The sequence below is a fragment of the Myotis nattereri genome (assembly GCF_964212035.1).
Source record: "Myotis nattereri genome assembly, chromosome: 1".
NCBI classification, from domain to species: domain Eukaryota; kingdom Metazoa; phylum Chordata; class Mammalia; order Chiroptera; family Vespertilionidae; genus Myotis; species Myotis nattereri.
This window is the reverse complement of record NC_138075.1, coordinates 110,732,777-110,747,237: the sequence shown is the minus strand read 5'-3', so window position 1 is coordinate 110,747,237 and position 14,461 is coordinate 110,732,777. Positions and strand designations below refer to the sequence as shown.

Here is a 14,461-nt window from a genome sequence, read left to right as displayed (position 1 = left end):
ACTAAAATACTTCTGGTCATATGGTCATAATAGACCTCCACTAATGGGAGCTTCCCTACTCACCAGGAGGCAAGTCTGAAGGTGCCAGTCAGGCCTCCAGTGGAGTGGGGAGGGGTGTAGGGAGCAGTGAGGCTGAGTAAGGAAGGGGACCTAGCCCTCAGCAGGCACCTTCCTGAGGCATCAGAACAGTGGGCTCAGCAGAGGCAGAGCCGCCCTGCACATCATGGCCTGACTGCTCCCTTTTTCTCTCAAGGACACCAAGCTGAAAACCATAAATGGCGAGGCCCCCACGGTGGATCTCTCCTTTCAGCTGCTTTCCTCTGAGGTAAGGCTGAAGGTCAGATTGAAGTCAGGGGCTGGAAGCCCTGTGCCCCCTCCAGTAGCCCCTCGGTGCGTCCCAGCCTCCTTCACAATTGCTGGCCTTGTTCAGGGCTGGGGTCAGGGCTTCAGGGAGGAGGAAACTGCTGCTTTGGATGGAAACACCTGAGGGTGACTTGAGGCTCCAGAAAACCAGAGAGAACGCTTAGTTAGAAAGAGGAGAGTTGGAGGAGAGAGCCTGGGAGTTAGCCTCTAACCTGTTCTAAGCCAAGCCTGGCTCACTGGGCTTGAGGTTCCACAGGGTGAACCAGGCCATCAGCTTCTGTAGCTTATAACAAACTGCCACAAACCCAGCAGCTTAAAAAACACCACGGATGAGCTCAGACTCTGCAGTAGGCAGTCCTGCACAGCGCGGCTGAGATCTGAATGCTCGCAGGGTCACGCTCCTTCCTGGAGGCTATGAAGACTGAGCTCCTCGCCTCATTCAGGTCGTCAGCAGAATCCAGTCCTGGCAGTTGTAGGACGGAGGTCCCTGTTTCCTTGCTGGCTGTCAGCCCAGGGCCTCTCTCAGCTCCTGAAGGCTGCCCACATTCTTTCTTACCATGGCCTCCTCCATCTTCAAGCCAGCAGCATGCTAAATCCCCCCCAAACTCCCAAACTCTGGATTCCTCTTCTGTCAGCAGCCAGCGAAAATGTTCTGCTTTTCAGGGGGTCATGTGAAAAGGTTATGCCCACTCTGATAACGTTCCCATCTTATGGTGCCCTGTGCCGTATAACATAAGCACAAGAGTGACAGCTCACAGGTTCCGGGAATTAGGGTGTGGCCTCTTGAGGGCCCATTGTAGGGATGCTGCTACCACAGCTGGGTTGGTCCAAGTGGAAAAATACCAGGGGCTGAGCCCTGCCTGACAGATGAGTCTCTTCCTTTCTAGCCAATGATACCTGGGCTCTGAGTGCAGATTGGCTCCGTCATTTGGCCCCAGTGCACCTTGCAGTCCACCTGCTGGAATTTTTCCACTGTCCCTTCTGGGGTATAACCAGGAATGTACCAGCCTATAGGTGCCTCCCCACAAGGCCTCTGGTGCGTGTCTGAGACCTCCCATCAGCATGCCCTGCTGTGCAATGTCTGCATTGCCTTCTAGAGCATCCTCTAATTCCTGTGAGAGAGCTTGTTAGGTAACTGACATACCCGCTACCAAACCAGGACCCAGAAGGTACTGAGAGGGGAGAACACAGAAGCAGCAAAAGACACCAAGAAAGGGGAAGGACAGTCCTTGGAGAAAAATGTCACAGATTACCCAAATTAGAGCTCAGCGCTCCACACCTTCTTCTCAGGGTCTAGTCTAGAGTCTGCCAAGGGCCACTGCCAGCCCTTTCCTCACCTCCCCCTACCTCCTGCCTTTCGCTGGGGCAAGTGTGCTCCGAGGACCCAAAGGAGCATCAAGCAATCAAGGCACTGGGGGATCCAGGCAGGCAACAGGCAGGTGTGCCGGACACTTTCCCAGTTGCCCAGGGGCTGGGCACAAAGATCTTGGTGATGAATTATTCACCGGAGCTGTGCTAAGTGCAGAATTAATCCTTTTCCTTCCAGCTGGCGACCTCACTAAATTATCCCTCCAAGTCATGCGGGAAAACGCTGTGAATTCATTGAGCTGCTGAGTGTTTTGATCTGGCCTTGTGATTTTAGCTTTCCCTTCCCCCACTCCCCCTCCCCCTGGAGGTGGGTAAAAACCTTTCAGTAATGGATTTCTGAGAAGAAAGGAAAAGAAAGAGGGTGGAGATCGGGTGTGTACCAGGAAAAATAATACTAGAGGAAATTCAGATTCTACAGCCAAGAATTCATTCACACAGTTCCACACATATACACTCACACAATAGCATTCAAATAACCACACAGTCACATGTGCACAAAGGCACACACACACACCTTTGCCAGGGTGCCCACATTTAATACATATATGCATGCTCATACCCACATGCAAACTGACACACAAATGTTTTCACACATAGGACTGCAGGCCTTCATCTCTGCGTTCCAGCCTGTGGGACCAGAACCATTGACTCTTCCACCACTTAAATCAAACACGTTCCAAAGCCATCCCTGCAGGCTGGCAGTCCTAGAGCACATGTGACACTCCAGCTGCAGGGGCTTGTGATAATGGGCTCCTCAGAGCCCCGTGTCCATGTGGCGAACAACTCTGCCTTAGGTGCAGCTCCTCGCTCATGGTCAGATGTGCTGTGGAGAGGAAATAACTCAGGAAAAATAAATATGCCTGCCTTCCTGCGTGAGGACACAGCCTGCTTTCCTGGGAGCCTCCACAGGATAGCACAGACCATCCTGGTTAATTGACATTTTGGTGAACACAGTCCCCCCACCCACTGCTCCCATTCTCAAAGCTCTAGGAACAAGAGCACTGTGGTCTATTCCAAATTAGGCACACTCAGCAGCCCACCCTGGACAGGAATCTCCTTGACAACATCTACTATGCGTGGTCAGCCCAGCTACTCCTCTTGCTCTGCCTTGACCAGGAACTCACTACCTCTAGAAGCAACCCATGCCATGGCTCAGTAGCTACAACTGATAAAAACACTCAACCCCCACTGAGCCCACCCTGCCTCCAAGGGCCCTCCCTCTGCCCCAGGCTCCTGACTCTGCCCTCTGGGGCTGCAGAGCAATGCCAGCAGGCCTCCTGCACCGGTCGAGAGACACTGGGACCTGGTCAGCCACCCAGCATGCTGGTGGACAGACTAGCCAGCAAAGCCAGCCATTTCAGTGAATGGCAAGAACGGGTGGTCTCCTGGTTTGGGATGTTTTGCCTGAAGCTGGTTGTGTTGGTGATTGATTAAGCTCTTCCCTCCAGTGGGGCTTCTCGATGGGACCTGCTGCTTCGAGTGATCTGCCTCAAGCGGAACTGTGTATATACATGAGTAGGTGTATAGCTACGCACAGATACAAAGAAAACTTCCCTTATTGCACATTCTGTGGGGGTTGGCCTTGGAGGCCCACTGTGCTCTAAGAACCCCTGAGCTTATGGCTACTCCCCAAATACACATACGAATAAGCCTTTGGTCTCCTCCACTCCCTCTCTGATGTTGGCCTCTTCCCTTTGAAGAGTGCGATCTGCTCCTCCGAGAGTCTATGCTTCTCCAGGCTACGCAGCCTCCTCTTTTAATGAACTGGCTTCAAATTCCCGCAGACTCCTGGGTGCCCTCCAGCTCACAGACATCCTCTTTGAGTGAGGCCCACCCTGACCAGGTTTTCTAGGCCCAGCCGTGTTCACTGGGGCCTGGTGCGCACATTAGTGCTCGCTGTGTGGTCTCAGCCTCCCATGAGGTAGGACAAGTCCATGCAGTCATTGGGTCCCCTCTTAGGGCTGGGGTTTGGGATCCAGAGTCTTGTCCAGGCCGGGTGCCAGGGCACCAGACAGAGGTAGCCCACAGCCCTGAGAGATGCTGGCAGGACTTGAAACCCACAGGCTCCCATGGATTTGGGCACAGGGAGGACACACTTGAAGAAAGGAGGAATCTGCTGCCACCCCTTGGGGGAAGGAGTGGCTTCCACAGCCAGTCTGCCCTCCCCCTCCCTGATCCCCTCACAGAAAGGGGCAGGTGGGGCTTTGATACCATGCTGCCTGGTGTTTTAATTCAAACCACTGATTACAAAACTATCTCTGGAGACCTGCCCAAAGTGGGGGCATAGGCAGGACATAGGCTGCTGGTTTTGATTGGTGAATTTTCATGAATTTCTTTGAAAAGCACACATGACAGCCACAGGCTAGTTCTCTGAGAAGCCCCAACGCAAGCTTGCCTCCATACCCTCACAAGCACAGCTGCCTGAAGGCCCAGTGTCCGAGATAGCGTAGCCTCCTTGGCTGGTCTGTCATCCCAAGATGCCAGCTCTAAAAATACTACCATAAGGACAACAGTGGATCCAGAGAGAGAGACCCTGTCCCCTCCCACAACCTCACAGCATCCCTGCCTATCTTTCCTTCTGCCCCAAACCGCTACAACCCCTCTCCTCTCCCTGTTCAGATTCTAGGCTCAAAGGGAGCGGCGAATGGTGGGTAATAGGCAAGAGCCTGTGGTTTTCCAGGGTTCACTATGCCTGAACCCATCCCATTAGTGCTCCATGCCTTGGGGACAAATATTGGTCCCCCCACAGTCTCTTGGTTATCATACCACTCCCCACCTGATGCTCTCCACCTCAGGGAGGGAGTTTGACACTCCCTCCAAACCACAGGGTTCTACAGAATCTACTTGCTCACTTCTTGTGACAGGAAGCTCACTACCTCCCAGGAAGCCCTTTCCAGCATCTGTCAACTCCTTTGTAAACCTCTTCCTTCTGTCTCTCTCCAGTTCCTCTCCCTGACCCCACCTTTTCTTTCCTAAGACCAGCCTCACAGAAGTCAGCTCCCAGGCCCACATCAACTCTACTGCTGCCTGCAAACTTGTTATATCATCTCCAGCCTGACCAGCTCTCCTTCCTCTGACTGATCTTTGTCACACTTGGTTTCTGCTTCTCATCCTCCTGGTCGTCTCCTCTTGACAAGACTCCTCTTAAAACTCCCCCAAAACATGGGGCTGGATCAACATTGACGGATAGAATAGGACCATTACCCCTTTCTCCAAACACATTCTCCCCTTTGGTACAGCCAAAGTCTGTCATTTATTTTATTACTAACCAACACTACAGGGGTCCATTGAAAGCCTGTGGTCTAGTCTGGCATGTGAGCCATTGTCAGCAGCATATCTTCACCTCTGCTGCTCTATTTTGACCTTGGACAGGGTTCTCGTCCCTGCCGTATTTCACCTTCTTCATCTCAGCCATTGTCTGGGCTTGCGATCATTCTGGACCCTGATTTTATCATGCGTCACATTTACGGTCCCGCCTCCATCCCCACCCCAACCTTCGTATCATCTGTGGATGCGGTCAGGACACTTTGAGTACTAAAAAGTGTGCAACCAGCCGAAACCGGTTTGGCTCAGTGGATAGAGCGTCGGCCTGCGGACTGAAAGGTCCCAGGTTCGATTCCGGTCAAGGACATGTACCTGGGTTGCAGGCATATCCCCAGTAGGAGATGTGCAGGAGGCAGCTGATCGATGTTTCTCTCTCATCGATGTTTCTAACTCTCTATCTCTCTCCTTTCCCCTCTGTAAAAAATCAATAAAATATATTAAAAAAATAAAATAAAAAGTGTGCATCCTTCGAACTGGGTTTGAATCCTGGATCTTCCACTTGATCTTAGAGTTTTGCTTTCCTCATCTAAAGAAGGGGGTTGTGACTCCTACCAGCCAGGAATGTAGTAAAAATTGAGAGGAGGAGCATGTGTGAGTGCCCAGCACAGGGCTTACAGACACTTGGCGAGGGGAGTGCTTAACATTCATTGTGCACGCAGGTTGCTGACAAGCACGCTGAGCTCCTCAGGGATGAGGGCAGGGATCCTGAGGGAGGGGAACCGTGAAGCCCTGCTAACCCTCACTTGTTGCCCACCCCTCATGACAGCCACCCACCAGATCACATCCACAAGGACATCAGGAAGCCTTGTCAAGTGCTGAAGATAAATGCCACCAGCACCACATTGGTCTCACAGCAATTTTTCAGGGAATGAAGAAATGGAAAACAGATAGACAATCATCTCTCCAGAGACCAGACCTGCTGGAGCTCCCAGGGTACCCTGTCCTGCGCTGGGAGCTATGGAGGAGATGACGAAAGTAAAGACCTGCTTCTTGGCCTCGAGAGCAGTGTGAGCCGGGCTGGACCAAGAGTCATACTGCAGGTTTACCCCAAATGCCTCACCAACCACAGGCCCTGTGATGCTTTGAGAATGTGGGCCTGTGACTCCCAGCCCATAGATGAAGTAAACTGAGTCAGGATGCAAGGATAGCTAAGGAAGCTGACCTGCTCTGCTCTCCCATGAGCCCCAAGCTTAATTAGTGAATTGAAGAAGGGGGAGGGGAGGAAGAGAGACAGAACAAGAGCTAGACCAAACTTCTCAGAAAGTGGAGTATGTGTTTAGGTTTCTTCCCATGTTAAAGTCAGACTACCACAGCCTAGCCCAGTGATGGCGAACTATGACACGCGTGTCAGAGGTGAGACGCGAACTCGTTTTTTTGGTTGATTTTTCTTTGTTAAATGGCATTTAAATATATAAAATAAATATCAAAAATATAAGTCTTTGTTTTACTATGGTTGCAAATATCAAAAAATTTCTATATGTGACACGGCACCAGAGTTAAGTTAGGGTTTTTCAAAATGCTGACACGCCGAGCTCAAAAGGTTCGCCATCACTGGCCTAGACCTCCCTTCAGCCAAACCAGGTGCACCCCTGGTCCAGCCAGGGCATTCAGGCATGAATTCAGTAAAGAACCCCCATATATCAGCAACACCCCTCTTGCTAATTGTTCTAGTTGAGATCGGTGCATTGAGCATCCAAAAGTCAGGAGCTCTGCTTCAGAGCATCTTGGAAATGGACTAGGCAAGAGGCTGCAGGGAGAGGGAGCCACAGTGCAAAGCCGTGGGGCATGGCAGTGTCTAGAGTGCCAGGGACAGAGGGGGGCTGTGTGGGCAGTGATACTGGAGAGTTAGTTGGGGCCAGAATTTTGGAGGGCCTGGAAGCCAGAAGACAGGGTTTAGACTTTGACATACAATGATGAGAAACTAAAGAAGGTCTTTGAGCAGTAATAGGATATGATCTTACCTATATATTGGAAAAATCTCTCTAATTATAAATAGGAAGAACCCAAGGATAAAGATTAAATGCAGAAAGACCATGTTTCAGGCTTATAAGAATGATCCCAGAGCCTATCAACTGAGCCATAAATAGGGTTTTATTTAATACTAGAGGCCAGGTGCACGAAAATTCTTGCACTTGGCAGGGGGCAGAGGGGTGTCCCAAAGCCTGACCTGTATCCTCTCACAATCCAGGACCCCTCAGGTAGGGTCCCTAGGCCTGGCCTGAGATCAGGGCCTATTGGGGCTTTCCTTCCCCCAGCTGCAGGCAGCTGGCCCACCCCTGCTGCTGCCACTGCTTGCCATCTGTGCAGCTCTGATTCCCCCCTCCCCTGCCACTGGTGGCCTTCTTCTGCAGGCAACAGGTGTGGGGTGTGATGGCTTGGCTGGCCTGGGCCTCCCTCTGCGGGGCGATTGCTGGCCGGCTGCACACCTGCCACAGGGTCGCTGCTGGTGGCCTGGGCCTCCCTCTTTCTTTGCTGGGGGGCAGGGCCAACCCTGCAAGGGGCTGTCTGCCTACCTGATTGCCCCTAACCACTTGCCTGCCTACCTAATCACCCCTGACTGCTTGTTGGGGGGTGGGACCAGCCTGTGAGGGGTTGTTTGCCTACCTGATTGCCCCTGACCGCTTGCCTGCCTGCCTGATCACCCCTAACTGCTGGTCTGCCTGCCTGATCACCCCTAACTGCTGGTCTGCCTGCCTGATCACCCCTAACCACTCTGCCTGCCTGCCTGATCACCCCTAACTGCTGGTCTGCCTGCCTGATCACCCCTAACCACTCTGCCTGCCTGCCTGATCACCCCTAACTGCTTGCTTGGGGGTGGGGCCAGCCCATTGAGGGGCTGTGGTGGTTCTGGTCTCTGGTCGTTCCAGTCGTTACGCTTATGGTGGCTGGCCTTTTATTATATAGGACTAGAGGCCTGATGCATGAAATTCGTGCATGAGTAGACCTTCCTTCCCCTGGCTGCTGGCACTGGCTTCCTGCTGGCACCTGGACTGGGCTTACCTCACAGAGAGAGGCCCCACCACCCACTGCAGCCCACCAGTCAGTGGCCTGGGCCTCCCTCTGTGGGGTGATCATGGGGGATGGCTGGGCCCCGACCAATTGCATCGCACCCGCCTTGGCTGGCCTGCCACAAATGGGTGTCATAGCATGGTCCCGGATGGTCGTCCGGATGGTGGTTCGGCTATTTGGCTGTTTGGTTGAGTTGTATATTATGCTTTTATTATATAGGATTAGAATTCTTGCCAGGATTTTTTTTAAATCCATATCACTGACTCCTCTCCCCTGATCCCACAACTGGCTTTTAGATTAACCCTCTGACATCATTTACTGAAGAATGAATCATGGCTTGGTTGGCTGACAGACTCAGAGCTTCAAACCCCACGGCAGCTGCAAGGCCATGCAGAATGCCATAAATGAGGCTTGCCATATGCAGGGGAGGCAGCAAGCCCTCCTGGAGGGGGCCTGTTGTCTGAGCCTCGCCTTCAGCTGAAGAGATAAGAACCTACAACTTTAGCAACAGGAAATGACAAAGGAGTGACTGATGGGGAGCCGCCGTACAGGGCTCATTATGGCGTTTGCCAGCAGGCGAGACACCCTTATCATGGAGAAAATTGCATCAGGCCCCCTGAATTACTAGCGATTGGAAGTAGATTTCTTGAGACGCACTTTGTTAGATACCTAATGAGGGGGAGGTGAGGGGATACAGGCGGGCAGAACCCAAAGCTGGCGGGTGGGGGGAAATGTCTTTGTTAAACAGAATTTGTCAGTTTCCGCTCCAGGCTCCCTGGGGAGGATTCAGGACCAGCTAATTGAATTACCAGCCGTGCACTCCAGCGGGAAGGCTCTGGGCGGGGTGAGAGGCCCCAGTCCGGTAGGGGGACTTTCAGCAGCAAGGACAGCAGCTGCGACCTGGCTAGTCTGTAATTGCCAGGGCAGGCTGGAACTGTTGCATTTTGCATGATCAGGGTCTGGGGGATGGAGTGGGTAGGAGAGAAGCAGAATATGTAAGTGGAGGAGGGGAAAACAGGTGACCCAAAAAACCTTGAGCTTGTGATGCTCTTGGCCTGGTCTGTCTCAACAGACCCGCCTGCAGGCATCAGTGAGGGCTGGGAGGGCTGGGAGGCATAAGGAAGGGTGTCTTCTCCCCACATGGCACTCGTGATGTGGGGCAGCTGCTGTGGCAGCACGAGGAGTGGTGGCTGGGCTCCGAGTCTGAGCCAGTGCGTGGCGATGCATTGCTCTGAGCTTTCAAAGTAAATCTCCAATTACAGCCCTAATGAAGCCGGACGTGCTGCAGCCATGGAGCCACAGAGTGAGGGGCCACTTGTCAGCCCCAAGCTGCCTCAATAGGCAGGGTATGACCTGCCAAGTAGAAAAACAAGTAAGCAGGCTTGTGGGGTGGGCGAGCAGCCCCCACTCCAACCCCCATCGGGAGGAAAGGGGGAGAGCCAAGACAGGCGGGGACTGCATAAGGAAGAATTAGCCCCCAGGCTTCACCCTCTCCCCCTTTTTAGCCTTGCCCCTTCCCCTATCCTCCACCCTGACCCACCACTTCCAGCAGCCTGGCCCCTCCCTGTACTCGTAAACAAGTTCCTTCCCCATGAGAAACAAGGAGGGGAGGGCACAAGCCCCTCCCCAAAATAGGGCAGTTAAAGCTGAGGCTTCTGAGGTAAAGGACCGCTAGGGAGAATGTAGGCACTTTGTGAGGCACTGTGGCCTTCCTGGTGCCAGTTACCTCACGTGACAAGAGCAACTGCCTCTGGCCTTGCCTGTGGGGCCTATGCTATGTGGAAGTCTAAAGACTTTTCCACAAAAACCACCCACCCACCTTGCCCCCAGCCCCCAGGCCACAGTAGATCCTGACAAAGTTGATTGAAAATGGGGCAGGAGACCTGCGGAGGTGGGTGGGGCGGGGAGATGCTGGCATGAAACAGCTGTGGGAGCAGATATAGGCCAGGACCAGCCATGGAGAGGGCAGAGCAGTGCAGAACCCCTGAGTCTGACAGGGGCTATGGGTAGAGCAGCTGAAGGTCAGAATGGAGTGCAATGGGCAGTATAGACTAGAGTCAATAGATGCTATGCTTTTCAGAACACACCCACCCACCAGAGACTGATGGGGTAAAGGCACTGGACTGGACTGGGGTCAGTCTCATTTTTATTTTATCTTTATAATGAAATGAAGTGAATTATCCATGACAAGCTTCAGATACACATAAAAGTATCTGGTGAATGCCCAGTTCCATAAATGTCAGCTTTTGAGTCACTGAGTTGACCCCTCTGGTGCTGGGGCCACACAGGGTGGATGTCAGGAGGACAGGCTGTGGGGGACAGGCTGTGGGGGAGGGGACTTTCTCAGCATTGTGTCCCTGCTTTCAGAACTGATAGGGCACCTCTGGAGACCTCTCCCTTGATTTCATTACTTCTACTTCCTCTTCTAACTGGATTAGATGGCAGTCTATGAAATCCAGGACATCAAAATTGGCTTGCTGCCTGGAAATGAGGAGAAATGTCATTAAGGGTCCTGAATCAGCATCTCACCCCAGCCCCAGGGGCCACTTTGTCAATGGGGAGTTAGACTTTAACCTGGGTGGTTACTCTTTCCTTCGTTCTCTCTTACATCCATCCATCCATCCATCCAATATGCATTCTGTTGTTCTCTGCATCCATCCAATATGCCATTCTGGTGTTCAGCCGCTCTGAACAGGAGAGAGACATGGAGCTTTTTCCTATATAAAACAGACAACCCAAAATGCCAAAACCATCTGACTCAGATGCTGCCCTGAGGCCCTGAGCATGTTCAGTGAGGAGCCCCTGAGTGAATTTCACCCTCCCTGTACCAGAGCTCCTGAGAGGAGCAGGTGAGAGAGGCAGCCAGGCCTAATGCCCAGGGACAAAACAGTCCCAGAAATCTTGATTTTAACAAGCAGTAGGTGCCATAGTCAGCCCCAAGGTCACCCAAGCTTCATTCTTCCCATTCCAAGAGTCTTCGTTTAGCTGTTTTCTCCTTGGAAGTATTTATCCTTATATCCAGGGATGGAGGTGGAAGGTGGGGGTGAGGGTGAGGCTAGATTGGACAGGATATACCTCTGTACTTGTGTGACTATCCCTTACTCTACCGACACAAGCCTAAAAAGGCTACATGTTAAGGAATTTCTGCACACGCAACTTTATTTTAAAGGACATAAAGGATCTCAGTGGTAAAGTGAAGGGTCCTTGTCCTAATTCATCTGATTCATGAGTGGGCTTTCATATAGAGGACCAGGTTCTCACTTTATTCAGGATCAGACAATCAAGCACTTATAACACTGAACACACCAGTCCTGGTTGGCACTATTCCCATTTTTCTATTTACTTCTAGAACAATACTCCAGATCAGTGGTTGCCAACTGGTGGTCTGTGGGCCACTGGTGGCCCGTGAGGTCTGAAAGGTTGGCGACAGTTGCTCTAGACAATGCCATATTTGTCTGCTTTTGGCCAAGACAGAATTCCATCAGCTGATGTAGGGTGGAAGTGGATCACCTTCGAGGTCCCTACAAACTTAATACTGCATAATTCTTTGAACAATGGACACTTTTTATGGCTAACTACAGATTTTCAACCAAGCTTTAAAGTAACCTCTCACCAGAGAGTGCATAAGCATGTCCTTGAGTCCAAGGAACTTAAAGTTTTATTAGAAAAATAAAATGGCAAACAAGCCTGGAGTTAGAGAGCAATGTGAGCAGAGAGAGCCAGCAGTTGGGCTGGAAGAACCCAGAAAAGCTTTGAGCATACATGGGCAGAGGCCATTAGACTTCCTAGAGGGGCTGGTATTTGAGTGGGTCAAATTCTAGACAAGCAGGGAGTGAAAATCATACTGAGAGAGGAGGAGGAGCATAGGAAACAAGACATTAAAGGAGAAAGAGGAGAGAGAGAGAGAGAGAGAGAGAGAGAGAGAGAGAGAGAGAGAGAGGCTGTTTAACGGGTGATAAGGGGGAAGAATGACAGAGGAGATGGGATGAAAAACAAGTCTACAGCAAAGGGTGTCACCGAGTGTGGAGATTTTAGAAGCTGTTGTTACTACACTGAGTATGGAAGTCATAGATGGCATCATTTATTCTTTCAAAAGTATTTATTAAGCATCTACAATGAGGCAGACAAGGAATAAACAAGGTCCCTGCTTACATATAACTTACATTCTAGCATGCAGATTGGAGAAGGGAGGTAGGCAGTAAACAACTAAGCACATTTTTTGAAATTTAATTTTCTGGTAAAGTACTATGAACACAGTAAAATGGTGTATAATGTGAAGAGAGAATATATTGGAGGAGGAGTTACTTTTAATAGGATGGGCCTCCACCTCAAAGAGCAGAACTCTCTAAGAAAATCACATTTGGGCTGAGACCTGAGTGAAGAGAAGGGAACAGCCATGTAAAGACCCAGGAGGCTTTCCAGGTAGAGAAAACAGATGCGAAGGCCTAGAGGCAGGAAAGAGCTGGGCTTGTTAGAGAAACATCAAGGACAGTGTGATTAGGGCCCAGTGGGCAAGAGGGCAGGAGGTAGACAGGGGCCAGACATGCAGGGCCTCCTGAGCCATGAGGAGAGGCTTGGGGTGTGGAAAGTGCACTCATGGTAGAGAGGCACAAAGGAATTTCTTTGCACTTTCTCTTCCCAGAGGCCAGAAAACTTCTTAACACCAAACAACAGCAAGGTTCTGCCCACCCTGGACCCTAAGATCTTAGATGAGAAGCTGAGTTCCATCCATGAGTCCTGGTCTAAGGCCACAGTGAGCTCCACCATGAACTCCAGCACATCCATCTGTCAGGAAGCAGAGGGAGAGCCTCAGATGCCCCAAATGTCCCATGAAATGGTGAGTGTCCCCACACCCCCAGGTCTGGGAGGGCTGGAGCCATGATAGGGGGGATTTGGAAGAGGTTTGACTGCCCCTGTGGCCTGGTTCACTCCTCAGGTGACAAGTAGACCTCCCCTTGGGAGCACTCTGTGAGTGACCCCAAATCTAAACTGTGGAAGGTGTGCATTCTTCATTTTACAGAGTTTCTTTATCTTTTGAATCAAATACCCACATGATTTCTTTTAAAACAAACCTTGCAGCACTGTATGAGCTGGTTCCATTTACTCAACTAGTCACCAACTCGGAACATCCTGAGGAGCACGTCACTGGTGGTGGGAAGCCCCTGAGAGATTCGTTTTAGCTTCTAAAATAATGACAGAGGATGGGATGGAAAATAAGTCTACAGCAAAGGGTGTCCCCGGCGTGTGGAGATTTTAGAAGCTGTTGTTACTACACTGAGTATGGAAGTCCTAGATGGCACCGTTTATGCTTTTAAAAGTGTTCATTGAGCATCTAAATGAGGCAGACGAGGAATAAGCAAGGTCCCTGCTTACATGTAATTTACATTCTAGCGTGGAGACAGTAAACAACTAAGCACATTTTTTGAAATTAAATTTTCTGGTAAAGTACTATGAACACAGTAAAATGGTATAATGTGAAGAGAGAGTGTATTGGAGGAGGAGTACATCAGAGGAGCCTCAAAGAAAGGAGGACACCATCTTGGATGGTGAGAGCTGGCATGGCTTCCTGTTCCCAGTTGGCCAGATGCTGGGAAAGGGTTGGTGAAGGTGGCCAAGCTGGTGTCTTAATTTGTTGAGGGGTCAGTGCTGGGTGCTAGCCCTTTGCTACAGAGAGTTGAAGTGCAGGCTACCAAAGACCATGGATGAATTCAAGTGTGGCTTCCTCCCTTCCTCCACAATGGGTCCCAGGGCGAACACTGCTCCAGAAGAGCCTGAGAAAAGGCCCGAGCCAAGGCCACTGGCCAATAGGGAAGCCCTGGGTTTTCTCTTCCAGGCTCTCCCCTCCCGCGGACAGCCTCCGCATCTCCCCCGGGCACTCTGCGCCTTCTGAAACACGTCCCGTTGATGAATAGGGAGGGTTGCTGTCCGCAGGGTCTGTCCCGGGTGCTCCCACATGAAGGGCCCCTGGCACCCCAGTGCAGGCCCCTCCCTGGCAGATGCCAGGGCACTTAGGCTACTTTCTACACTCCTTCCTCTCACCTCTGCCCCTCGGGAAAGCAGTTATCTAACCTGACCTTCCAGTTTAGGCATTAGTTGGGTTGTAAATAAAGATTCAAGCCTTGTCTTTGGAGACTTTAGACCGGCGGTCACCAATCTTTCGGACCTCACGGACCACGAGTGGTCCACGGACCACCGGTTGGCAACCGCTGCTTAGACAGTATTAATAAATCAATGCCTGCAGTTCGTCTTGATCGTCCCTTAAGAGTTAAACTGTAAGAGATGAGACGAGATTGCAGATTGAAAAGTCAAGATTGGTCATGAGGAAGAACTATTTTTAAGCAAGAGGTTGAGTAACCATTGTGAGTGACAGCAGGGCGGAGGAGAAATAAGTGACCCA

At 51.2% G+C, this 14,461-nt stretch overlaps 1 protein-coding gene across 1 annotated transcript in view; it reads left to right on the top strand.

The window, feature by feature from the left end:
• CCDC33 (coiled-coil domain containing 33) overlaps nt 1–14,461 on the top strand; it is a gene marked incomplete at its 5' end in the record, with an annotated part of 98,990 nt that overhangs the window by 39,030 nt on the left and 45,499 nt on the right. The window contains 2 exons of the mRNA XM_081101617.1: nt 254–325; nt 12,707–12,901. Coding sequence (XP_080957743.1) covers nt 254–325; nt 12,707–12,901 — 267 coding nt within the window. The remainder of the gene's footprint in view (nt 1–253; nt 326–12,706; nt 12,902–14,461) is intronic.